At 44.4% G+C, this 27679-nt stretch overlaps 2 protein-coding genes across 7 annotated transcripts in view; both read right to left on the bottom strand.

Annotated features, from left to right (window-relative positions):
* Nucleotides 1-13061, bottom strand: part of TTC23L (tetratricopeptide repeat domain 23 like) — a 66867-nt gene extending 53806 nt beyond the window's left edge. Inside the window, 5 exon segments of the mRNA XM_068535223.1 lie at nucleotides 2570-2637; nucleotides 2974-3029; nucleotides 7127-7334; nucleotides 11243-11317; nucleotides 12811-13061. Of these exon segments, the coding sequence (XP_068391324.1) occupies nucleotides 2570-2637; nucleotides 2974-3029; nucleotides 7127-7334; nucleotides 11243-11317; nucleotides 12811-12851 (448 nt within the window). The 5' untranslated portion in view covers nucleotides 12852-13061.
* A 7635-nt stretch (nucleotides 13062-20696) lies between these two features.
* The window catches only part of RAI14 (retinoic acid induced 14), a 148539-nt gene continuing 141556 nt past the window's right edge, over nucleotides 20697-27679 (bottom strand). For all 6 annotated transcript variants that reach the window (XM_068535218.1, XM_068535217.1, XM_068535219.1 and 3 more), the window contains 3 exons: nucleotides 26996-27145; nucleotides 23367-23432; nucleotides 20697-22562 (listed from right to left, as the gene is read on the bottom strand). In XM_068535218.1, coding sequence (XP_068391319.1) covers nucleotides 22485-22562; nucleotides 23367-23432; nucleotides 26996-27145 — 294 coding nt within the window. In that variant the 3' untranslated portion in view covers nucleotides 20697-22484. The remainder of the gene's footprint in view (nucleotides 22563-23366; nucleotides 23433-26995; nucleotides 27146-27679) is intronic.

The following is a 27679-nucleotide window of genomic DNA, read 5'->3' as shown; positions in this document are numbered from 1 at the left end:
TTTAACTATCATTTTTGAATAGGTAATACATTCCCATGGTTCGAAAGTTAAAATTATATGAAAAGGTAAATGTTGAGAGGTCTCACTTCGAATTCTATCCCCTTTCACAAGCAGCCTCTAGGTAACTTTTGTTTCTTTCTTGTGTTTCCTTCAGTGTTTCTTGATGTGAATATAAGCACATATTCTCATTTCTCTCCCCTCCTTCTTACCTGAAAAGAGGTATGTTACAAACACGGTCCTGCGTTGTGCGTTCTCTGTTGCCTAAAGATGTATCCAGGAGACCTTTCCCTAGTGGTAGATAAGTTTCCTCATGCCCTTTCTAAGGCTGTATATACCACATAGTGTGTATTAGTCCTTCAGTGACGAGTATACTTGGTTGTTTCCAATCTTCTAGTATCATAAACAATGCTGCAAAGAATAATATCATCCATTTAAGTGTGTATTCAGGAGAGTCCCAAAAGTGGGATTTCTGGCTTAAAAGGTAAAGGTATCTGTCCTTCATAGACTCTTAAATCCTTACCTTCTCACTCGTGCCCCCTGTCACCAGCCTGGTTTTACACCTAGATGTAAACAGCTAGATGAGATAGCTTCCATTCTAGCTATCATCGCTAGACTGACCTTTCCAAAAGCACACTTTGATTTACTCATCCCCCTGCTGTTAAATCTCTAATAGTCCTCCTTGTCTACCAAATAAATGACTAATTCCTCAGCCTGCCCAAAGTGCCCTCCTTTCCAGGTTCATCTGAGCGGTCCTCACCGTGTCTAGCCAGTGCTGCTGATTACTTTCCAAACACACGCTGCACTTTCCCACCTCCATGCGTCTGCCAGGCCTTGTTCTTCATCAGAAATGCCCACCCCTTCTTCTGCCTACCCAACCCTACTCATTTTTAAAGGGCCTTCTTGAATGGCACCTCTTCCTGAATCTATCACTTACTACCTTCAGTCATAAATGATTTCACCCAGCGCCCCCAAAGCCCTGTATTTAAACCAGTCACATGGCCTTCTGGTGCCTTCTATCGTAGTTGTACGTGGGTAGCTCACCTTCCACACGAGGTTGCAAGTTCTCTGAAGGCAACGACTGTGCCTTCTGTCCCTTATAGTTCCCAGAGCCCTCGTCAAAGAATTTCACATATACAAGTGTCTCATTAAATACTTACTGGAAGACCATTTATCGAGAGAAATCAGCCTTCTGGCTTGACGCCCTTCCCCCAGTGCTGGAAAAGGCTCCCAGGGAAATGAGGCAGGCAGGTCTGCTGGCCATAAAGCACGCACATGTGCAGCGAGGCGTGAGCACACACAGACGCATACGTCCCGCCTACACGGGAGCCTGGCTCATAAATTCTGTCCATTTTACAGCAGTTGCAGGATTAATGACAACAAAACTAAGTGGAATTCCGCAAGCACTTCATCCCTCTTGAAGGTCTGTGATTTTTCAAAGCTTTCGTTGTTTTATTTGAAGGAGCACAGACTTCAAAAAAAGTTAAAGTGAAGAAACTGGGTAAGGCCTATACCTGAAATAAGAGACCCTAGGCTATTCTCAAGGTACGGTCATAATCAAAACCTATTCTAGAAAAACTCTAGGCTAGGCCTCAGGAAGTCTGGGTTCAAGACTGAGTGCTGTTATATTATGTGGGCACTTCAGCTAATCAGGAAGTTGTTTATTCCCATCTAGAAAAAACAAACACACAAAGAGACCTTCCTTTACAGGAAAATTTTTTCCCCTCCAACCTACTACTCAAATGTGGTTCTCCATTCATGTGGCAGGAAGAACCGTGAATTAGGGGAAAGAGGGTGGTGTTCCCACCATCTTTTGTAATATAACCTGTTTACTTGTCTTGAGTTAGTCTGGAATGTAACTGGAAAAGCAAAACTCAAAGTCTACTGTGGCTATTCATAGAAAGGGTTGATTTCAGAAGATGAAGGTCAACCTCCTTCCACAGACCTACCATAGTAATCTCTCTAAAGAAAGGGAGGCCGTGTCTGACAAACAGACAAACATCCCTCTCAAACGCTTCTGGTGCTTTCCTCTCAGGTTCAAGCTGCCATCACCTCAAGTCAGAATTTCAAAAATAGTTACCTAAGTTGTCTCCCTGAATCTGGGCTCTCCCAGGGCCCAAGGAGTATACTTGTTGGTGCCAAACCAAGTGTCAATGACTGGCCAACGGACAAATCCATGGGACTGTCTTCAGCCTTCACCTCATTTGACCTCCCTCTGCCATCTGACCCTGCTGAAACCACACTGCACTTCTTTTTGAAACCCCTTCTCCGCCCTTGGCTTCCATGACTCGGCCCCTCCTGATCCTATCTCCTTGCTGGCACCGCTTCCGCTACCCAATCCTAACGCTCTTGTCCTCCAGGCTTCTGTCCTCTGCTTTCCTTCCCTCGTTATTACCTTTACCTCTGCGATCCCTGTCACACTGCCCACCTCATCCATGGACGTCCCCTTCTCTTGACAAGGTGTGAGTTGGGGACAGGATGGACCCTCCCCTGGGCATCCCCACCCCGACTGTGGTTCTGTGTGGGCTCACTGTGGCTGGCCCCCCCAGACCCAGCCGGGGAAATCGAGTACCTCTCAGTGTCAGGTAGCCATAAGCCAGGGTGGCCAAAGCCTGTGCACATTTCCAGGGTTCTTCCCCAGAAATAATCCGAGAGGGCTTCCCTGGTGGCGCAGTGGTTGAGAATCTGCCTGCCGATGCAGGGGACACGGGTTCAAGCCCTGGTCTGGGAAGATCCCACATGCCGCAGAGCAACTAGGCCCGTGAGCCACAACTACTGAGCCCGCGCGTCTGAAGCCTGTGCTCTGCAACAAGAGAGGCCGCGATAGTGAGAGGCCCGTGCACCGCGATGAAGAGTGGCCCCCACTTGCCACAACTAGAGAAAGCCCTCGCACAGAAACGAAGACCCAACACAGCCAAAAATAAATAAATAAATAAATAAATAAATAAATAAATAAACTCCAATCTCTAAAAAAAAAAAATAATTCGAGAAAGGATGACACAGCGAATCACCTCCTTATTTGCTTGGGTATTCTGCAGAGAGCAAACAAGTCATTACACTTTTTGGAAAGGAGGAAAATCTCCAGTCTGTATCTTATCACTGGATTGCAGGACTGCATCCACTGTCATCTTTTTCTCTCCCCCCACCCCCCTTCCCATCCCACAGCCAATCCATCAAGTCCTCTTGGCTCCACCTTATTCCTAAGTCCTAAAGCTAAGCACTTCTCATTTCTGCCATGTGTACCTCGTCCAAGCCACCCTCATCTTTGACCTGGGTGACCACAGCCCCTCCTAATTGCCTCCACTCTTGCCCCCCATAGCCTGTCTGCTTTCTACATCATAGCCAGAGTGACTTCTCTTAACCTCTTTTTGTGAAAAACTTTAACAGCATGGAGAATGAGTCAGCTTCATCACTCCCAGTCAATCTGCTTTCATATCTATGCTCCTCATGCATCCACCCTCTCCCTCTATGATTTTGAAGCAAATCAAGGATATTAAATCATTTCATATTTCATAAGTATCTCCAAAAGATACAGACTTAGAAATATAACCACAAAATCATTATCTCACCAAAATATTAATGATTCCTTACTATCAAATACCTAGTCTCATAAACCTAATAATTACCTCATAAATCTAGTATTTCTTATACAGTTTAATTGTCCATACACTGAGATCAGTCTCCTGAGTCTCTTTTCATCCATGGGTTCCACCTCCATTTCTAATTCTTTTCATTGCAAATTATTTATTGAAGAAACTGAGTTATTTGGTTTATAATGTTTCCCAAAAATGGAAATTTGGTTGAATCTTTATGGTGTCACTCAACATGTCCTTCCAGTCTCCATTCTGCCTTTATATGGGTGGTTGATTTAGAAGTTTGGTTAACTTTAGCTTTTTTTTTTTTAAGCAAAACTACTTCATATGTTCTACCATCAGAAGACACCTAACCTTGGGTTGTCTCTTTCTGATAAAAGCACAACTACATGAATTAATCTATAAGAGATTATAAAACACTGATATCCTAATTCTATCATTCCCTCTTCATATGTTAGGTGGAATAACTCTATAAAAAGAAATCTCCTCTCATCTCCTTCTTAGTTACCCAATAGTACAGTTCATATCAGAAGGACAGGATACATGATTTAATCATTCTCTTTATTTATCAGCTTTCCAAATAGAGTTCATTCACTAGCATCCTCCAATGGTGACCAAATAGCTAGTTATTTATCATTCTTCTTCTTCTTATTATTAATAAACATATCTGGATTTTTAAACAAATCTGATGTTCCTGAACACAGCAAACTAATTTCTAACTTGGGGCTTGTACACCTGTTGTTCCCCCAGCTTGGGACACGCTCACACATCGTTACCCTCTTGTGTCATTTTCATTGTGTTCACCTCAGAGAGGCCTTCCTTGGTCACCTTATCTAAAACAGACTCTCACCCCATCACTTACTATCCCATTACCTGTTTGATTTTTTTCTTCGTGGCATTTACCTCTCTCTGATATTGCAGTAACTATTATTTTGCTTGTCTATGATCTGTCTCCCCAAATAGAAAATAAGTTCCTCAAGGACAGTTTATTCCTGGGGCTTCCCTGGTGGCGCAGTGGTTAAGAATCTGACCGCCAATGCAGGCGACACAGGTTCGAGCCCTGGTCCGGGAAGATCCCACATGCCGCGGAGCAACTAAGCCCATGAGCCACAGCTACTGCGCCTGCGCTCTAGAGCCTGCGTGCCACAACTACTGAAGCCCACGTGCCACAACTACTGAAGCCCACGTGCCTAGAGCCTGTGCTCCACAACAAGAGAAGCCACCGCAATGAGAAGCCTGCGCACCGCAGCAAAGAGTAGCCTCCGCTCTCCACAGCAATGAAGACCCAACGCAGCCAAAACTAAATAAATAAATATCATAAATTTAATAAATCAATAAAAGAAGAGTTTATTTCTCATGTTCACTGCTGTATGCTCCATGCAGAGAGGAGGCGCTCATTCAGTATTTGCTGAATAAATCATCTCTCTATTGGCAAAGATGAGGATGAGGCGGGGAGAGAGCCCCTGGCTCTGCAGAACTGATAGGCAGAGCTCTCTAAGAAACCAGAGAATTGCACCTTCAGGTCACAGATGTCAGTCACTTCACAAACACAGTCGTCAACTGGCTGCACTGATTGACAAAGTCAGGCATTTATTTCCTGGTGAGGCGAAAACGGCACTTCAAGGACTCACAAGCCTGGAGTTTCAACCCTCGTTCTAATGTTTACTGATTGTGACGTCTGGGGCAAGATCACCCTGAGTCCCAGCTTCCTTTTCTATTTGGAAATCTATACCATCTACCTCATGGAGTTACTGTAGGGAAAGTGAGTCAACATCAAAGTGATCCAAATCTGTTACGTGTTATCTGAATGTACCCATTTACAGAGTAACACACAGACAGAGTGGTCCAAGGACTGCTCCCTTCTGATCCCCCCGACTCCCGTCCCCCCACCCCATCTCCTTCCTAACCTGATGCTTCACCCCTCCCAGCTCAAACACACAGACGCAAACAGTGTTCGAGGGACATTTCCCCTCGTGCTTTAAAAACATCCATGCAGTCAGAATTTTGGAGAGTTCTGCACGGGCTGACCGCACAGTAAATACTAAGTTCTATTCTGAGGGAGAAGCATAACATCGTGAAAAATCACTGGAATGAGAGTCCGAAGCCTTGAGTTCTGTCCTGGCTCTGGACATTCTGTATTCATTCATCCCCACACTTCCTGCCCTGGGGAAACTGAGACAACCAGTATGGGCTCTACAGGTCAATCCAGGGCTGTTGCTCCTGCCACCAATCTCCCTGCCCTTCAGGGCTGTGAGCACAGAGCTGGGCTAGATATAACTCCTAAATCTAAATCTTTGTCATTATCCAAACTGGTCAAGGAGCTGTCAAGTCTTTTTTTTTTTAAATATTTATTTATTTGGTTGTGCTGGGTCTTGGTTGCAGCAGGCGGGCTCCTTAGTTGTGGCTTCTGAACTCTTAGCTGCGGCATGCATGTGGGATCTAGTTCCCACACCAGGGATCAAACCCGGACCCCCTGCACTGGGAGCACAGAGTCTTAACCACTGCGCCACCAGGGAAGTCCCGAGGAGCTGTCAAGTCTTAAAAGCCCACAGTTGCATTCCATGGCAGTTGGTACTTGTCTTTCCAGAAGTGATCATTCTAGCCTGGGTTCATGAAATACTATTGGATCCAGGTCAGGATGATGGTCCTTTGCAAGTTTCTGGGTAATTTACAGAGGTAAATTACCCTTTATATTATAAATACTTTATAACTTTATATTATAAATACATCCATCTGGGGAAGTATCAGCTTCTATCATCTCCCTCTGAAGTGCCTCTCAGCCTTTCCTGAGCCATCTGCAGAGGTTTTTTTTTCACACATGTACTTTAAGATCATTTTTTCCTTTAGCCAGGAATGGCCAGGAAGTCAGTAAGTCAGCACATGAACTCCTTTGTTGATAAATAATGCTCTGGGAGCAGGCCGGTGCCTGGGTGTTAATCGTGAGGGTCCCTGACATGCTTTCTCGGGTTCCCGCATTTTGAACGCTCTTGCTAAACGCTTGCTCTGAGGTCCTAGTTCCCAAGTCCTTGCTTTGCTCTTGAAAATGGATACCTACACTGTCTGACCCCTGCTGCTACCGCCCACTTCCGGTCCTTTGGTTTGCTTATGATTCCACTGTAACCACAGGCATCTTACCGTATCCTTGCCAGGCCTGAGCCTAGACTCTGCCGGGCTACCCTTGTTCTCAGCCTCCTGCCTCACTATCCTGGCCTTCTTCTTACCCAAAAGACATTATTCTGAAACCTTTCAGGAGAAATCAAAAGATGATTTTTTAATTAACGTAATCAAACAGCAACAGGAAGAACCAAACATTAATTTTTAGTTTAAAGCCAGGAGCACAAACACTCCAAGGAGGCAGGCACGGTGACCCACGTGTGGAGCCCGAAGGCGGGCTGGCTACCAACTACGCTCTGCTTTGTTTTCTTCCACTGATAAAGAAATACAACATCTTCCTCTACTTCCATCTGCAATGCCCTTCGATGTGCAAATTAAGGAAGAACTTCTCTAGTCATGGACGTTATTTTTAAATGGAAAACCCAGTGAGTTTTTTGTCTTATTATCATTTTTCCCTTAATCAGCTGAGCTACCTTCTTCTGGGATTGGGCCAGTTTCTCTTTGGGAAGAGACACACGGTCTGTGGCCTTCTCCTCCTTGGCTTTAGCATCTTCTTCGCTCTCTCCAGACCCACTAGTGGGATACAACTCATCTGTTCGCTGATGCTCTGGGATCTTGGTTTGCTGTGACCTGTGGGTTACCAGAGAGGGACACGGAGTCAGGTTTAACCCTGCCTACCTCAAACAAGGCAGCACTGAAGGACAGAGCCCTCCCAACTGGGGGCTAGGGATACGATCTCTAAAATAAACCTGTAGAATAAAGCTAGTTGGTGAACTCACGTCACCTGTAAAGCCGAGAATTAGAACGGCAATGTAGCGGTTCCAATCAAACAGATTTAGTGAACCTCCCACCTATGGCAGAGTCGCAGCCCTGCTGCTTACCAATCATATGACCCTAAGTAAGTATTGATCTGCTTCACAGTAAAATGAAGTCAATATGAATACCCACCTGATGAGGTTATGGGATTAAATCAGATAATACTCATAAATCACTTAGCACAGCCTGCTATTTAGTAAGTGCTCTTTTAACATTAGCTATTCTTATTTTATGAGCTCCATGACTTGAGGATGTTGAATTGGAAGATCTCCAAGATCCCTGATGTTCTAAAATTCTGATCCAAACCAGGGGGGAAAATGGACATAATGAAATAAGGTAAAGGGAGCTAACATTTTGAGGTCAGAACTTCACGTGCCCTCTTTCATATTTCTTAAAAACTTCAACATAAAGAGTAACTAAAGAGGATGTGGTCCCACCAAGGAGAGGGGAGAGAACCCACACTGGGTCAAGTGCAGATTCAGAAGAGAAATGACCTTCTCAATTATGTTAGAAAAAACAAAACAAAAAACCAAAAAACGTGTTTGAGAAAGAGCTGAGTGGGTTGAAAATCTCCCTCTTCCCCAGCACCCCCTGCCCACCCCCTTACACACACACACACACACACACACACACACACACACACACACACACACAATGCAGATCTCAGACTATGATGCTGAACATAATTATGAACGGGTAATTGGTATGATAAAAATAAAAGTCCAAAGAGTTACTCTTATATAACAAAAAAGATAACCATATCCTAACTCTGCCAGAGACATCATAAAGTGATCCAGAAGAAACAGAATTCTAAGATATTAAGAGCAACAGAAATTTTAATTATTAATAAGCTCCCCCAAAGGAATCACCTTTGTATTCACGATAGCTTTTAAAAGTTCAACCATTGTATAGTTTTTAAAATAAAATTTATCTTCCTTTTCCACTGATTAGATAAGTAATGAATGTTCATTGTAAGAAAAGCAAAAAGAGGAAAATTTAGAAGGAAAATAAATGTCAAGCGTAACCTTTTACACCAGGTTCGAATAAATGACATCCTAATATCCATCCAGAGTCCTGTTCTAAATAACCTATATTTATTTAGGCATGTGGGCAAACCAGGTTATGCGGACAGGAGAGCAACATTTCTTCAGGCCCAAGCCCAGGCCCCAGCAGGACTGCCTTCTGCCCACAAACAGAAGTGTGCTTTCAGAAGACATGCAAACTCAACGGAAACGCCAGGGAAGGCTGGCACGGCCCTGTGATCAGGAGACAGGTGCTAAACTTGCCTGTCCTCTGCCTAGTGAATTCCGTACTCCTCCTCCAACTCGAATGTCACCTCTGCTGGAAGTCTAGCACTGGCGTAGCAGTAGAAACACCCTCTCCAGGGCTTGCAAAAGTCTTCTCCAACTTCTACTAGAGTGCGAATCACGCAATAGTCTCATTTTCAAAATCTGTTTTTGTTTCTGAGTCTTCTTTGCTTCCTAGCCAGTAAACTCCACCAGGGCTGGGGCTGAGTCTCATTTGTTTCTAAGAAACCCTGATACCTGGCTCACAGTAAAAACAAATAATGGCTGGTTAAATAACGAACAAATGAATGGAAAAAGAAAGTGTAAGGTCTTTAGGATACCTGAAAAAGACTGAAGGTGGAGGAAATCTGTGACAAGAGATCATAACTCAAGAAAACTCACAGAAAGAAAGCTTAGTCCCTCAATAGAAGGCTTTGCGTAGGCTGCATATTTCACCCACCTGAAGCAGAAGTTCAATCTATTGGGGTCACCAAAGAGATTACTAATTTTGGATATTAAAAATTATAAGCCCCAGGGGCTTCCCTGGTGGCGCAGTGGTGAAGAATCCGCCTGCCAATGCAGGGGATAAGGGTTCGAGCCCTGGTCCGGGAAGATCCCACATGCAGCAGAGCAACTAAGCCCGTGCGCCACAACTACTGAGCCTGCACTCTAGACCCCGCGAGCCACAATTACTGAGCCCGCGTGCCACAATTACTGAAGCCCACGCGCCTAGAGCCCGTGCTCCACAACAAGAGAAGCCACTGCAACAAGAAGCCGGCGCACCGCAACGAAGAGTAGCCCCCCTCGCCGCAACTAGAGAAAGCCCGTGCGCTGCAACGAAGACCCAGTGCAGCCAAAAATAAATAAATAAGCAAACAAATAAATAACTTTAAATAAATAAGTTTTTTTAAAAAAAATTATAAGCCCTAAATATTTAAATTTCAGCCTTGAACGAAATTAAGCTGAGACCAAAGGGAGCAAGCTTCAACAGCAGGGCCTCAAAGGAAGTAGAAACATTGAGGTCTTGACAAATGACTTGAGACTGCCAAGCCCTGAACTAGCTTTGAACATTTTGCTATGAAAGGTAAGAAACATGCCTGGAGAATACTGACCAGTTAGATATCTGGAAGGATAGTCAGAATAAAAAAAATTAGGCCAGTTAAATGAAAGATCTGCTAGGTTTCTAACTTATTCTACATGTTGCCATCATAAATGTGAATTCTGACTAGTAAAATTAAATATGAATTATCTGATTATTTCCAAGATACTCTACTGTAAACTCTACATTTTTAACTTCAATTTTATATTTGTATAACCCTTAACCCTAAGATATTTTATGAGATGGTATAGAATTGCACTAATACGTTAACTACTAGTCTCATGTGGCTATTAAGCACATGAAATGTGGCTGGTCTGAACTGAGGTCTGCTGCAGGTGTAAAACACACACTGAATTTCAAACGCTTAATTGAAGAAAAAATATTTCATGAATTATGTTATGTAATATTTTAGATATATTGAGATAAATAAATATGGTGTTAAAATTAAATTTACCTGTTTCTTTTTAGTTTTTTAATATGGCTACTTAAAAATTTGATATTACATTTGTGGCTTGCATTATATTTCTACTTGATAGCATTGGTGTAGAGCAATGGTTCTCAACCAAGGGTGATATTGCTCCCAGGGGACATCTGGCAATGTCTGGAGATACCTTGGCTGGTCACAACTGGGACAGTGCTACTGACATCTCGTAGGTAGAGACCAGGGATGCTACAACGCACAGGACAGCCCTCACAACAAAGAATTATCTGATTCAAAATGTCAATAGCGTCGAGGTTGAGAAACCCTGGTATAGAGGAGTGGTTAAAGAATGGACTCTGGAGTCGGACTGCCCAGTTTGAATAGCACTTACTAGCTGTGTGACTTTGAGCAAATTGCCTAACCTCTCTTTAATTCATATTCCTTATCTAAAAAATGGGGGTAATTACAGTACCTCCCTCACAGGGTTTTGGGGGAATTAGTTGCGTTAATATGCATAAGTACTTAGAACAGTGCCCGGCACAAAGTATTTGTTCAATAAGTATTAGCTGTCATGATGTGAAATTTTTAATTTACTTATTGTCTCTTTATTTCATGAAACAGTTTCAATTTCTCATTAATTTTTCTATATTTAATTCTCCATGACTTTACCAATCTTGCTCTAAGTAACCTATCTTTATAAAAAAAACTGAAATTTCCCTTAAGTTAGGAAAAAACATTTGTTTTCCATCTTGCATAGGTTGCACAAGTACAAATGGACATTAGAGCAGAACCATTATTAGAATACAACACAGAAGCTCAATCTTCTCTACTATATAATATGCATGCAAAGTCCACCAAGGTTTGCCTTAAGTGGAGGTCCCAACGTTTCAGGCCACTGAGTGAGTGTGATACTTACAGATGGAAGCAGAAGTCCCAGTCGGTGTCACTGCTGACAGTCGGGATGCGGATGGGGCTGGCTCGCATCGTCTTCCTACCAAGAATCACATGTGAGGACAGCTTTGAAAGAAAACGCTTAGAAGTCTTGTTCTGTTTTCCCTTTGTTGGATGCTATTAGCATTAAAATGAAACTGCCCAAATATATAACCCATCCTAAATCCACAAATAGATTATACACACACATTCATGTATAGAGACCGTGGAAAGCAGAAATTCAAGACATTTGCCAAATTAAATCCCTGAATTAAATTTCCTTCCTCTAATTTTTACTTCACATTACCTCCAAAATCCCCTACCTTTTTTACCCCTTAAGCCAACACATTAACAGCTACTGAGTCAACAAAACTATGATCTCCTACTCAAGTCAGATACTGTTTTTGCAGGTAACCAGCTCTCACTACTAACAGTGTATTTGTTGGTTAATTCTTCTCTGTGTCCCTTGGGTCATCTCACTATTTAATAGGTGATCCTAGTTAAGGAGCTAAAACACATGCGTCTATTTTGGTTGCTGTCATTAACTGATGGGGGAAATGACTGAAACTCATGGCAAAAAATCTGATTTGTTATTATTTGCTAAATTGAACCCTCATGGCTATCCCTGTCGCTTAAATCAGATCCAACTCGAATGCAGTTATTTATTGAACATTGGTACCCACGAAGTCCTTCCTCATTTCACCCTGCAGAATGTCACTCATTCCCACCTGAGCCCTGAGTAGCTCTCTGACTCAGTCTCCACAACATTCACAATCCAAAGACCAGAAGGGAAGATTCACGAATTTGTCCTTCTCATCTCTACTTTCAAAACCGTGGCCAGGGCGAGGGGTTCTGACGTCTCAACCTCCTCAATTCTGTTCCCGTGCGGTTTCACACGGCCCTGAATTGTAACACCACTATCGCCCCCCTCTCTCAAGTGCAAATCGCTTCCTATTTTCTGCAGTTGTCTCGCCTTAACTTTGTAAACCTTAACACCACATTCCGAGCAACGTCCGAGCTTCCCCTGGCTTCTTTCCTGTGGGCGGTGCCCCGGCCGCAGAGGCTCTAGCGCGAAAAGCGGGCGAGGGCGGCCGAGAGGCAAGCGTGGCGCGGCGTACCTGGCCGAGGGCAGGGGAGCCACGGCCCAGAACTAGGCTTCCCGGCTCCCTCAGCCTGGCAGCTCGGCTTCCGCCGGCGGCTTCAGTGTACTGACATTTTCGGACCTCGTTCAAGGCGCCGCTGGATTGCTTTGCGGAAGAGAGACACTCACCTAGCTTTACCTTTCCCGCCCACCGCACGAGTTCTGGCTACTGAGACAATGGGGTTACCATGGGGACTGAACGTTGCGGGCGGCGCCCGCTCCTGTAGCCATGGCGACGAGGGGCACTTCCGGCCCAGCGGAATCCCAGGCCACCCCCGCAAACCGTAGATGCTACAGCACCCTTGCCTTAACGGTCCCCGCGGGCGAGACTCGGGCGACCTTAGCTTCGTCCCCACACTTTCCCTCTGCTGCGGCTGAACGGTCCACTACTGTTTTTCTTAAAGGGACTTTACCTCTCGGAGATAACGACGCCGGAAGAGGAGGTAAATCCCATCGAAGGATGGGAGGGGGCGTCCGGCTCCACGACCTTACCAAGTTAAAGCTGCGACGACGTACCGGGCTGTATTCGGCGACACCCTTCGCCCCCCGCGTGCCCCTCCGCGCGCCCTGCACCCTCACAGTTGCCCAGGTGTTCGGGTCCTCCGGGCCCGCGAGGAAAGGCTCAGATAGAACTATTGACGGTGCTGGCACCGTCTGTGTTGCCTCTCCCGGTAAGATTAGAGCTACGCATGAGTAAGGGAGCGGAGTGCAGGAGGTGGGTAGCTTAAGATATGGACCACTAGTTCTGCTAATGATTAGCAGTTCAGAGAATATTTTCGAGGGTAGAGGGCACATTTGGCAAACACCACATAGCCCTAAGTTATGCACCATGTATCCTTATCCTACCCATCTTCAGTGGCCTGAAATACCCACAGTGGTACCAGTAACTCAGATCTGACGGGTACAGGGGCAATTGTGGTTAGAAACCAAATGAACATCACTGGCTCAAGCAGCCTCGGGTTTCAGGGTGTTGTCATGAACCCCACAATGAATTAAGGGGCTGTGACAAGTCAAGTTGGAACTGGTATGTCCCTCTCCTTTTCAAACAAGAGCAGGCTCAGTAGAAGGAAAAGGAAAATATTTACCAAGAACTTGACAGGTGGTGTTTACATTCAGTGTTTGTTCTTTCCAGTTCTGAGGCTGAAGTTTAATTGCTGTTGATCCAAGACTGCCAAGACAGCCTTTCTGAAGTTAGGTTGGAGGAGCTATTTAAGTGAGTTTGCTTTAATATCTCTTAACTAAAACCTGGATGGCCTATTAAAGTTGAAATCTGTACCCTGAGCCAGGAGCTCAAGCTCCTGAGCCAAAATTTTAGAAAGACCCCCACCCCTTTTATTCTCTGTTTTCTAAAAGAACCCTCAGCAGGAAAGGATGATGAGGGCATTGAGCTGGGCTTCAGGGCGTCAGGGTTCTGCTTGGACTGTGTGCCTTGGGGCAAGTCACAGCCTAGGGGACTGAATTTTCTTGCCAGTACATTGAGAGTATCTGTACCACTTGCTTTCTAAAACCCCTTCCAGTTCCAGGATTCTGTGAGGATAAACCACAGATTTTTATGATTCTGTGAACATAATATTGAATATTGAATATGAATATTTAACATGTATGGGGATAAAAGGGCAGAACTGGTTTCCTGTTCTCTAACACTTATTTCCCTTATCCTTGTTACAAGTTGGTCTTCAATGAAATGGAAAGCTTTAATGTTCTGTCATTCTAGGAAATGGCTATGAAGTTGTTTCTAAGTGTATTAAATATACCTTCTCTTTCCTGAACACTTGCTCTGCTGATCTTTGTGAGGGGGACGTGTGGTACCAGAACAGTCACTGAGTTCCCATTCCTAAAGCCAACACTCTGGCTCCGCCTCCATTTAATTAGATCATCTGTAAAATTAGAAATCAAATGAGAAGAACTTTAAAGACTTTTAGAGTTCTAAACCTCTGTGACACTTTTTCTTTCCTTACATCTTAACCCTGGCTGCAAATGTAAAGTTAGTTATAGAGTTGCAGGGGGGGAAATGTCACATCCTGGGACCTGCAGGTGTCCTTAGGACCGATCGCCAAGGGAGGGTTCTTGGCTTCATGCAGGAAAGAATTCAAGAGTAAGCCAGAGTAAAGGGAAAGCAATGGGTATTTATTTAGAGAGATACACATTCAATAGGCAGAATGCAGACTGCTTCAGAAAGTGAGGGTAGCCCCCGGGCATGGGGTCATCCTGGAAAGTGAGAGTGGTTCTGAGGCCTGGGGTCCTAGGTTTTTATGGATTAAGTAATTTCATAGGCTCATGAGTGGGAGGAATATTCTCGCTATTTTGGGGTAGGGTGGGGATTTCCCAGGAATTGGATCACTGCCCACTATTTGGCCTTTTATGGTCTACCTCGGAACTGTCATGGCATAACGGAGAGTGATTTTTAGAATTACAATGAAGGTATAATGAGCTAAAGGTCAAAGACTGGACTGTTCTCAAAGCCACCTTGGTTTCAGCTGGTTCCAGCCAGTCTTTATCACATCCCAACAGCTGCCCCCTTTCTTCATTATCTAGCATTTGTATCCTGCTCCTTTCCCTCCTGTCTCAGTGGTAAGTGTGCTTTAGTTCTGTTCACTAACTCTGGAATGGAATGCTAGTAATCTGGGGATAGTGCTTTTACAGCGGGTTCACGTACCCTCCTTTGATCCTGATTACCGTAAGCTTTGCTATTGCAGAAATCACACAGAGGAATCATGTGTATAGGGTACTTCTAGACTCTTCCAACCCCCAATCAAATGTGATTAGCTCCAAATGATTCCAAACGCAAGGACTGTGAAAAACCTAAGAACAAGGAAATCCAAATAAACTTTCTCTTGGACTGTGTGATTTCTTTTTTTTTTTTTTTTTGGCTACGTTGGGTCTTCGTTGCTGCGCGCAGGCTTTCTCTAGTTGTGGTGAGCAAGGGCTACTCTTCCTTGCGGTGCGTGGACTTCTCATTGCAGTGGCTTCTCTTGTTGCGGAGCACGGGCTGTAGGCGTGCAGGCTCAGTAGTTGTGGCGCACGGGCTTAGTTGCTCTGCGGCATGTGGGATCTTCCCGGACCAGGGCTTGAACCCGTGTCCCCTGCGTTGGCAGGTGGATTCTTAACCACTGCACCACCAGGGAAGTCCCTGGACTGTGTAATTTCTTAAAACACATTTTCCAGCCTCTCAAGGCAGGGTTAGATACCTTCTTTCTGAGCTCCCACGGTATCCCATCCACAGTCTCATAGTGACACTCACGAGTCTATTGGCACTCCATTTACTTTTGAGTTTTTCCACGCATCTGTCCATCCATCCAAGGAAAAATACCTATTGAATACCTGCTATGTGCCCGACACTGTTCTTTCTAAGCATTAGGGAAAGCAACAGCGAACAAAGCGACAGATTTCGCTCTCCTAGAGCTTCTATTCTACCAGGGCTGCTAGTAAACAATATGACATCTCTGCAAGTTAGAAAAAGGCAGGTGGCTTAGGGAATAGGCAGCAACTTTGTGTGAATTAGGAAAAAGCCTCTTCCTCCAGCCAGTCTCAGGCCCCTGCTAAGGGGTCCAGCTTTGGGAAAGGGATGAACCACCTGACATGGAAGTAACAAATTATATGGAGAAAAATAAAGTCAGGCAAGGGATCTAGAAAGTGATGTGGATGTGGGGAGGGGTATACTGGCTTATACAGTGTAGTTATGAAGGGCTTCTCTGACAAGGTGGCATTGAGCAGCGACCACAAGGGAATAAGGGAGCAAATGACACAAATGTCGAGAAGAGCATTGTAAGATGTTAATAGCAAGTGCAAAAGCCCTGAGGCGGGAGCAAATTTATTGGGTTCAAGAACAGAAAAAGTTTCAATTAAGAATGAAAAGAAAAAAAAAAAAAAGAATGAAAAGAGAGACAGGAGAGTGGGTCAGCAGAAGAGGAGGTCATGCAGGGCCTTATGGGCAATCCATCCATCTACATCTCCACCTACCCACCCACCCAGTGAATACTGAATATCTGCTAGGTGGCAGGCCCTGTTTGACCAGATGTGAGGTTCTTGTGAGCAGGAGCTTTATATCCACCACTGAGCCTTTAGCGTTCAGCACAGTGCCTGGCTTATTACTAGTGTTCAATAACACTTAATAAACTGAGTAATCTTCAGGAACTCTCCATTAGTAGAGATTCTGGCCTCTCTGTGTATATTGGTTTCCTATTGCTGCTGTAACAAGTCATCACAAACTTAGCAGCTTAAAACAACAAGAATTTATTATCTCCTCATTCTGGAGGTCAGAAGTCTGCAATGACCATCACTGGCCTAGAGATCAGGTATCAGCAAGACCGGTTCTTTCTAGAGGCTCTCGGGGAGAATTGTTTTCTTGCCTTTTCCAGCTTCTAGAAACCACCTGCCTTCCTTGGTTCACGGCTCTTCTTCCATCTTCAGAGCCAGCAGTGTAGCACCTTTAAATCTCTAACTGACTCCTCCTGCTTTAAAAGACCCTTTTGATTACATCAGGCCTTACCAGGGTAACCCAGGGTAATCTTGTTTTAAGGTCAGCTGAATAACAACTTTAATTCTATCGGCGAACTTTATTCTCCTTTTGCCATATAACATAAACTATTTAAATTCCAGGGAATTAGGACACGAGCCTCTTTGGGGGAGTGTTATTCTGCCTACCAGAGTGTTTAACTTGATGTAAATGTATAGGTTTAAAGGATTAATTTACATGTCTGGGTTGCTCAAAACCTGCATATTCATTACAAATGCCTATCTTCAGGAATGGCCTCAGACTGGCTCCTGGGAAATGAGTTCTGATCCATTAGAATATTCTGTCTGAGAAGAACATTTTTGTATGCTTGACGTTTTGGGCCAAGTGGTACAAATCCGATTAAATAGTTCATTCTTAAAATGTGATGTATGATGAATGCATGTCTTTGCTCTGGGGGGTCTGGAATCTGAATAGCTGAAATTGTTATGCAGGTACTTCAGCCTTCATGATAGATCCCCAGTAAAGTCCTGGATACCAAGGCTTGGGTGGGCTAATCTGACTGGCCAGACTTCCGAAGTGTTGTCACACATCACTGCTGGGACAATTAGCTATATCCATGTAGCTCCACTGGAAGAGGGTACCTGGAAGTGTGTGCCTTGTTTCTCCTGGATTTTGTCCCATATACCTTCCGGCTTTGCTAATTTTAAGGAAGGAGGGCGACAGGGTGTTCTGGGCTAATGGTAACGTTCTATACCTTGATAGGGTTTGTTGCCCAGACATATTTACTTGTCAAAACTTATCAAATGGTACACTTAATATGTATGCATTTCATTGTGTGCAAATTTTACCTAGAAATAATTTCAAACAAATACTAAAACCTAGTTGATGATATGCATACTGAAATTTTCAGGGTAGCCTGTGTGGATGTTCTGTACTTATTTTTAAATGTCTCAAAAAGAAACATAGACTAATGGATGGAAATTGGGATAGATAAGTGGGTAGACATGCATACAAAGCAAGTCTAGTAAAATGTTAACGCTTCACTCTAGGTGATGACCACATGATGTTCAGTGTAAAATCTTTTCAAATTTTGTTTAAAAATTTTCCTAAAATTTGAAAAATTCAAAACTGAAACAAACTCTCCATTTTTACTGTGATTTTGAAACTGAAGTATTGATCTCAATAACGTTTCCTCAAGAAGGTTTTTTTTGAAAAAAAAAATAAAAGTGTAGGTTTAAAAACATCTGAAGGTGACACATAGGTAACTCTTTTGTTAAAAGCTTACATTATTTGGCTGTGTCCTCTCCTCTCTCCCCCCTCCATATTCTCCACTAATCATCTGGTACATCCAGTCGCCGTTCTTGAAATACTGTTTCTTCCCATTTTTAGGGCTTGGTTTACTTTTTATTTTTTTTTTATTGTATTTATTTATTTTTTTGAATTGGTTTACTGAATGTACAGAAATGTCTCTCTCCTTCTCTTCTACTCACCTCCATCTCTTGGGGATTTACTCCTCAAGGGAGCCTTTCCATCTCCTGGAACCCACTTCGATTGCTCCCTCAACCAGCTCCTATGGCCCAACTATGGCGACCGTCATAGTTGAGCTTTTGTCCTTTGTTTCACAAATATGTCACACACTCCCCGCACGCTGGACAGTTCTCTGCCCTGAACAGGTGAACAGAAATTGCTCCTCTGAATGCCTCCGTCTGTTACTTTCTCCAGCTCACTCTTTGCCTTGCAGTCTGCCTTTTAAACCTTGCATCACCCCCATCTTTGCTGGATGGTGTTTCTACTGCTGTCAGCACCCAGCCTTCCACAGTTATGCCACATGGCAAAAGGTTGTGCATCAACATGTTCTGGGAGCATTTTCCCCACATGGCATATCAGGTGTTTATCTTAAGATTGGTGGGTTTAATTATTAAAGGCTTTGGAGTCAGTCTGAAAGCTTATGTAAGAAAAACAAGTTGATGACTCTTATGTAACCAATGTGAAGAAAAAGTCCATTCTTGCTCAGTCACTGTGATGACCCTTATGCTATTCTACCTTTTTTCCTCTGCATTCCTGTATCACATGATGGAAGCTAGTGTGAAAATGGGCAATTTGAAAATTATCCAAATGATCCTCACACATATGCATACATAGTATAGTCATCACATCATTTTTAGGGCTGTAAAATACTGGAAGCAGATGCCCATCAATGAGGAGTTTAAAAAAAAAAAAAGCACGTACTATGAAACATTATGCAGCAGTTAAAAAGGGTGTGTGTGCTGACAAAGAACAATCTCCAGGATGTTTTAAGTGGAAAAAGTACGGTCCAGAAGTTTCTATATTTAAAGGGGAAAATAAAATACATGCCTGCATGTACATATAGACACAGGTCATTCAAGAAACTTAATAGGTGTTGCTTCTGGGGTGGTAGACTAAGAATCAGGAGAAGAGATTTATTTTCAGTTTCTCTCATTTATCGTACAATTCTATCCCGTGACATATAACCATTGCTGCAGGATGACAGTTTCTTTTCAGACCCTGCCTTTGGCATATGAGGCAGTTCTTTCCATTTAAGAAGTCTGGTTTGGATTTATCTAGGTTAAGTGCTCATTTGAGTGTCACCAAGATAGCATCTTCTGCGACTTCCCTGGTGGCCCAGTGGTTAAGACTCCACACTTCCACTGCAGGGGGCGCAGGTTCGATCCCTGGTATGGGAATTAAGATCCTGCATGCTGGGAGGCATGGCAAAAAAAAAAAAAAAAAAAATCATCTTCTGAGTTGAATGGTTGGCCTCTCTTGAGGTAAGTTCTCCTTTCAGGGTGCACACTCGATAATTGAAAATAGTAATAACCTCAGACACTATTTGCATTATTTTCATTGATATCTTTTGTCCTTTTTCTTCCCAGAGGTGGGGCGTGAGGAAGGGTTCAGTTGAGTGTGTATGGTGTGCCTTGGCAACAGGAGCTGAAAGAGAGGCAGTAGAGTCGTATTGTTAGCAAGGGAAATGGCCTTAATGAAGGGAGATGGCCTCGTTATGCTGTGTTATGAAGAACCATGTTAGCTACTTAAATAATTGCACCCATTTCACTGTCATCCGGTGTTTTAATTATGCTTTCAACCTGGAAGAATTCACCCTACAGGAGTTTTTTTCAGGAATGAATTAACCTTCTAATGTGATAGGATAATGTAAGAAAAACCATGTGTATGTATTACTTTTTCAAAAAAGCAAAGAAAAAAAAGAGAAAAAAAAATCTAATGGAAGCTTTTTTTTTTTTAATTTTTATTTATTTTTGGCTTTGTTGGGTCTTCGCTTCTGTGCAAGGGCTTTCTCTAGTTGCGGCGAGCGGGGGCCACTCTTCATCGCGGTGCGCGGGCCTCTCACTGTCGCGGCCTCTCTTGTTGCGGAGCACAGGCTCCAGACATGCAGGCTCAGTAGTTGTGGCTCACGGGCCCAGTTGCTCCGAGGCATGTGGGATCCTCCCAGACCAGGGCTCGAGCCCGTGTCCCCTGCATCGGCAGGCAGACCCTCAACCACTGTGCCACCAGGGAAGCCCTGGAAGCTCTTAAATAGTTGAAAGAAAAAAAAAGACTACAGATCAACTGAGACGCAATTTTAAATGAAAGAACTGTGATGCAAGCGCCCAAAAGTGGGTGTTGCTTGGGGTAGAGTTCAAGGTGACCCCAGGAGGTAGGGGACGAAATGATATGACACACTGTGTGAGAGACTGCAGACAATGGCCACCGGTGGAGCACAGCACAGGGTATAAAAACCTTTGCCCCGAAATGCTAGTTAGCTGAACTCCAGAAGCTGTACAGGCATGCTTACGAAGGTGCCCCAAATCAACAACAGACATGCAAAATGAAACAAAAGTTTATTTTCTGCAATACTTTCTGTAAATTACAAAGGCAAAATGCTAAACTACAGCATGTAACTTTTCAATATTTAACCAGAGTACTTGTAATAAATATGCATCCTGAAACAAGACAAAAGGCTACACTTTGTCCGGCGTCCTACAAAATTTCTCAAGTTTTACACTCTGCAGCATTTCTGTGTGGAGGTGGGAGGGGGGTGGTCTTGTGTTTTCTTAAGTGCTGTGACAGAAAGTCCTTTCACATTTTTCTTTGGAGCGTGTTTGAAATTGCCGAACTATAAACAACTTAAGAAAGGTAACACCAGGCTCGAAAGCCGGTGTTGCTTTGCTGTCGTTGGTCCTCATCCAACACAGTGCTACCAAGTGACCTCTGAGCCCAGGCGGCCCTTTCGGAGCTGGCCTATGCTTTCAGTTCTATACTTTAGAGATTTCCGTATTCAGTTTACATCTCTCAATAAGATCAAGGCTGTAAGGGAAGCTGCAAGCAAGTTAACCTGAAAGTAAAGTGAACAGGAATGTTTTCTCCCAAGACCTCAGCTAGGCACCATAATGTTTACCAGAATTTTTTGCTTCAAAGTTGAAAAACTCGTTGGTACTAACAGCCCTTCCAGAGATAATTTACAGGTGCTGGTAGAGTTGGGGCATTCAAAAATATTCAGTGGGTAAAAGAGGATTTACTATATTCAGAGACGTGCTACAGTTCTGAGAACACGATGGCAGGAAGTCTAGGGGTGTTGGTGGCAGCTCATTTTGAGTTTGGAATACAGAACCACCTCCTGCTGTAGCTGAAAACCTGGAGGAAAAAGTTATATACTTTTTAAAGTCTTAAACATGATTACCTAAAAAATATTTTGCTGATATAGTCTAATGTAAATTTCACTTACTTAGGGATTTAGATATGAAAACACCTTAAAGAGCCAATAAAAATATTGTAGAGGAAAAAGAACACTTCTAAAAAATTGAGGTTAAAAACTATGAGGCATTTCTTTTGGCTGTAAACACGCAATTTACTATCCCTTGTTGAACACAAATGTTTGGATTTCCTGAGCTTCGTGCATAACAAACAGCAGGAGGCAAGTTTGCATAGAAAATTTGCAATATGTCAGCGATTTACTTAAAAAGAACTTTTAAGGACAATTTGCTTTTGTTTTAAAACTTCATATTTAAGTTAACAATGCTCATCAAACTATAAGATTGATAAGCAGGGCGGTGAGAAATATAAGGCAGATGGGGAAAAAAAGAGATGGAATTAGCGTTTTTAAATCCACAAGATATCACGATAAAGGGTCTAAAGCATGCAGCTCATAACTAGTGCCATACTAATTTGGTTAGAAATTAAGTCATGTTTTGGGGATAGGAAACCAAAGGCAAAAAGAACACTGCTGTGCTGAGCGGCACAGCCTGAGCGTAGGAACGGAAGCACGGCTGCGTGGAACATCCATGTGTCACTCAGTGATGAAGTCCCTCAGCTGGGCAGGTACCAAGGACGATGCCGGCCACCAGCATAGGGACCTGACTCCTGCGCGTGGACGATCCCAGCTCTGGAATCAGAAGGGATGACAGCATCTTTCACCCCTGCTGCTTTGAAGTTTCTAAGCGGTTCTGAGGAGGACAGTCTTCTCCTGGGACCCATCCTCAGAAAGAAGCCTCTGGAAAGGGAAGAAGCTCTATTACAAGGGTCACAGTGATGCCACGAATGAGAACAATGGCAGTGGTTGCCAGCAACTCCGGATCTAACATGAGGTGGACAACAAGGGGCCAGTGTCCTGCTTTACTTCTTCTGGGACTGGTTCTTACACATGGTGAGGATTTGCTTCAGTACTTTTTGGACATCTTCATCCATCTGGCCCTAGGAAATTCCGACAAAAGACACTCATTAGAATAACCTATGATATCATGACGTGGACACAAATCATACAGGACCATGGGGGAGCGAGGAAGGAGGTGAATAAAGGGCAGAGGCTGTTGCCCCACAGGAACTTCAAAATGCAGAATACAACAGAGGTAGAGGGGAGGCTGAACACTGAAAAACTAAAACACTTGTTAGAAAAATAACATCAAAAAGGTTTAAAACAAAACAACACTCAGAACCTAAATCTGCCTCACCTGGGGAATGAGATGGCTGGCTGGGATGAGCCCTTGGCTCCCCACTGCCCTCCCGCCCCGACCTTCAAGGAAATGTTAGCCCTACCCATTCCCGCATTTCTAGGAGGAACTGAGTCAAAGACACGACCCTGCTCTTTTTCCTCCGGAGAGTGAGGAGGCTGGGTCTCCTACCAGAGTCCTCAGCAAAGGGTTTCTGGCATCTCAGTAGCAAACGTGAGCCCAGCCAGCCGAAGCACCAACAGTTGCAGTAGTGAGATGGTACAGATAGCTCTGAGAATATCATCAAACCCGGAAAATAACACCTAGACTCCTCCTCCCGATGGGGAGCTGCCCCCACACCCTCCTTCAGCTCTCAACAAAGGAGGCTGCTCCTGGGTAACAGGGCACGGGGCTCCCAACACAAAATCCAAAGCAAAGCAGAAGGTGTTTTAAAAAGCTTTCCAATGAAGAGCTGTCTCCTCAAATTCTCATCTGCTCTACTAGTTTCACGATGGGCATTTGGGCGAGACCTGCTGTGGTATCTCTTTAGGATCCCCAGACACCATACCTGCACAGCGTACAGAAGGTGCATTCTGTAAACTGATATCACTTCCTGGTGTTGTTTCTTGCACTCCTAGAAAGAGACAATTTGACATTGTTCAAGAGCTTAGGAGACCTTTAAAAAAAAAGCAAAGAGGGGCTTCCCTGGTGGCGCAGTGGTTGAGAATCTGCCTGCCAATGCAGGCAACGCGGGTTCGAGCCCTGGTCTGGGAAGAGCCCACATGCCGCAGAGCAGCTGGGCCCGTGAGCCACGGCTACTGAGCCTGCGCGTCTGGAGCCTGTGCTCCGCAACAAGAGAGGCTGCGATAGTGAGAGGCCCGCGCACCGCGATGAAGAGTGGCTCCCGCTTGCCGCAACTGGACAAAGCCCTCGCACAGAAACAAAGACCCAACACAACCAAAAATAAATAAATAAATAATAATAAAAAAAAAAAAAAGGCAAAGAAAACTAGGAGAAAGCTGCGGCCAAACGCTACCCTAGTGATTCCTTCCACCAACTAGCATAGGAAGCTTTTAAAACTGCTGCGGACTCAGAGGATTGTGTAGTTTGGAATGCTTGTCAATATTCTTAGGGAAAAAAACTACCTGTTTCATATCTTGGTATGTCAACCCTAGAAGAAAATTCACGTAAAAAGTAGATAGGATAATCCCGAATTTGTTTAAAAATATATATACATACTCAGGCAAAGAATACAGATATATTCACACAAAGTAAACAGTGCAAGGAACTATTTACTTTGTCAAATGCGAAAAGTTATTGTCTCTGAGTGGTTGGATTATAGGCAGTTTTAATTTATAGTAGCTTTTCCAGAGTTTTCTGTATCTTCCAACTTTTCTATCGTATACAATGACCAAATATTTATTAATTTAAAAACTTATTCTTTTTTTTGTTTTTTAAAGATTTATTGATTGCTATGTTGGGTCTTGGGGCTTCGTTTCTGTGCTAGGGCTTTCTCTAGTTGCGGCAAGCGGGGGCCACTCTTCATTGCGGTGCGCAGGCCTCTCACTATTGCAGCCTCTCTTGTTGCGGAGCACAGGCTCCAGATGCGCAGGCTCAGTAGTTGTGGCTCACGGGCCTAGTTGCTCCGCGGCATGTGGGATCTTCCCAGACCAGGGCTCGAACCCGTGTCCCCTGCATTAGCAGGCAGATTCTCAACCACTGCGCCACCAGGGAAGCCCTAAAAACTTATTCTTTTAAAGAGAGTTATCGATCACCTTCTATATAGCCAGTGGTGTATAATCCCTGGGGAATTCAGTGATTTTAGCTGTCAGCATACCAAGGAGGTGAACACGGTGACGGCACCAACCTCAAATGGTCCCTCAGCACAGCTGTTAATGATTTTATTTCTCCTTGTCGAGCTATAATTCCAATTCCTCCTAGTGACTATTTCAAGGACCTGAACTCAGCTCTTAACTCATCTAAGAAGAGGCCTTTCTGCCTACGTCATGATGGAAATTGAGACTATCATATATGGATCACTTTAAAAATCTACTAAAGTCTATCAGTAGCCAGTCTCACCTCCTCCCCAACAGTGTCAGATATGAGGCGTCCTTCCTATTCAAGGAAACCCTTTGAAACCTCAGTCTTTGAAGTTCCTGCCAGTAGAAGGTACGCTTGGTAGCTCTCTCTGTGCTGTTTCCTCCCACCTCTTGGTTGCCTCCACTCCATCATTTATAGTTTTGTCTTCTGATCACTGTCTTCCTTTCCGGTCCTGCTTCTGTCATCACTTGGTTGACTTCAGTATCCTCGTGGATGAGCCACCCACCACCCTGGCCTCTCAGTCCCTCGACCTCAGCTTCATGACCTGTCCCTCCTTCCAGCCACCTGCTCTTATGGTCAGAGCCCTGCCTCAGTCATTACCTCTGAGATCTCAGTTGAAAGCACCCCACTCCCTCACCACCATCTCCCATCTTTGCAGCAAACCTGCTTTAGGCTTCCCCTGCCTCCTGCTGTGGCTCTTCAGCCCCGGCAGACGCCTAGCTCCTTAGTCACGTCTCCAGCTGCCAGCCTCGGCCATCCATACTCCACCCCTCCACTGGAACTGTGGTTGCCATGGCTACCACGGGCCATCTAAATGCCACATCCCAGTCCCTGCTGCCTCCTACTCATCTCTCTGAGATTCAGCACAAGCATCGCCTCCTGCAGGAGGCCTTCAGAGACTCACCCAGACTGGGTGAGCACATTGCCTCTCTGTGCCCACAGCACGCTGGGCACCTATCAATGGACGCTTACTACATTGAGTATGGTAAGCCATTATACTGAGTATACGTTCCATGAAGGCAGGGACTGTGTCTTATTCATTTTTATATCATCAGCACCTCGTATATTACTGATACATAAAAGCTCATTAAACGCATATTGAATAACTGTAAGAATGACTGTATAAATCATTAGTACTTTATCTACAAGTCTGTGATAATCACTTGATCAGAAAAATGACCTGCAAAACACAGTCAAGAGCAACTTCTCCTTCCCTGACTACTCCTCCACTGCTCGAGTAGAGCTGGCAACACAAAAAAAAGCTGGTTTTGTACTTTGTGGCCAGCCGGAGTAAGGACTGTAGAAACCTGAATTCACCAGTATCGAGTCTGTACTGAAGAAATCACAAAATCCAGGTCCTGTTTGTAAATGGAAGCTAGAGACAGTCCAGGATAGACTAACCTTCACGTGCAAAATGTAACATACCCTCAATGACTAAAACTTTACAGACATTGTGATAGACTGACTAATAGCCCTCCAAAGATGCCCACGTCCTAATCCGTAGAACCTGGGAGTGTGACCTATAAGGCAAAAGGGACTTGGAGATTAAGGATCTTGAGATAGAAAGGAAGATTATCCTGATTATCTGGGTGGATCTAAAATGTAACCACCAGGGTCCTACAAGAGGGAGGCAAGAAGGTCAAAGGTGGAAGGAGGAGATGGGAGGACAGAATCAGAGGCTGGAGTGATATGCTTTGGGGATGGAGAAAGGGGCCATGAGCCAAAGAATTCAGGCAAACTCTAGAAGCTGGAAAAGGCAAGGAAATGGATTCTCCCCTAGAGCCTCGAGAAGGAACCAGCCCTGCTGACACCCTGACTTTACTTTTGCGAAACTGGTTTCTTCGAACGTATGGATCTCGAGAACTGTAGTAATAAGTTCGTGTTGTTTTAAACCAAGTTTGTGTTGCTCTATTACAATAGCCATCGGAAACGAATACAGACATGAAAGGGCTTTCCTGGGTGAAATCAGGAGAGAGGCCAAGAAGCGGCTTCAGACATGTAGACATACAACTACCAGAGATCCTGGCCCCTAATAAGAAACAGCTCTCGCCGCTGCCAGAGACAGTGACTACCATGGCAGAAGAATGGAGAAAGGGTAAAAAGCGAGTGGAAGAGCGAACAAGAAGCCTCCTCCCACTGTCCTGTGGACTCCTCCCTTCCTTCCCACTGACACATGTTACCCATCGCATTGCAGGCAATGACTGAGAAATCCATCCGCTCCCTCTCTGGCCTTCATCAAAGAAGTCTGTAGTCAGCTGCTCACTGAAGCACAACACGCCTTCAGGCTGGGCATCTGCCCGCTGGCTCCCCGCTCCCCCCAGTGTGCCGTCTGCCTCCCCACACCCGCAGCCAGGCCGCAGAGACACGCCCACTCACAGCCAGCTGCTGCTGCAGCTGCTTGACCTGCTGCTGCAGCGCCTCCAGCTGCAGGCTCTGCCTCTTGGACGAGCTCGTGGAGTAGGAGAGCTGCGAGAGGCTGTTCAGGGCCTCCTTCAACTTGGCGACTTCCTTCGACATCTCGTTTATCTGGCGAGAAAGGAAAGCTCTATCAGTAGGCAAGAACGTGCCGCAGAAGCAAAACTCCACCTATTTCTCAACCTGGAAGATAGCCTCTCCTGGCCTCTGGGACTGCAGCAATCCCTTTTTTATTTTTAAAAGAAAAGCCATAAAATGAAACATAAAATCAGATAATATCAGGCAAACCAAACAAAGCCCTCTAAGGCCATTCCATGCAGACAAGAGTCCCTGAATGTCAGACTGTGTTTTGGGGCCTGAAGGTAACAAAAGCTGTGACATGGATTTCCTTCGTTCACCCTTAAAAGGGGGACGGTTGAAAAACTAAATCAGAAACAGGATTTCAGGTGTTCCTTATTTGGAGACAGCTAGGTCTTGCTCCACATTGCTGACGTGAGCAGTCAGGAATAAGTTTTAGAAACCCTGGTATCTCGGGCATCTCGCCTCGTAGTGAAGACAACCCCCCACCTCCACCCCCTGTCTCCTTGGCTTCAGGAGCTCTTTTGAAACATTCATTATAATGAAGGAATAAAAAAAGATTAAAAA

This window comes from Eschrichtius robustus, chromosome 2 (assembly GCF_028021215.1).
Source record: "Eschrichtius robustus isolate mEscRob2 chromosome 2, mEscRob2.pri, whole genome shotgun sequence".
In the NCBI taxonomy this organism is placed as follows: Eukaryota; Metazoa; Chordata; class Mammalia; order Artiodactyla; family Eschrichtiidae; genus Eschrichtius; species Eschrichtius robustus.
Note: the sequence above shows the minus strand (reverse complement) of the source record. Positions and strands in the feature narration are given on the sequence as shown.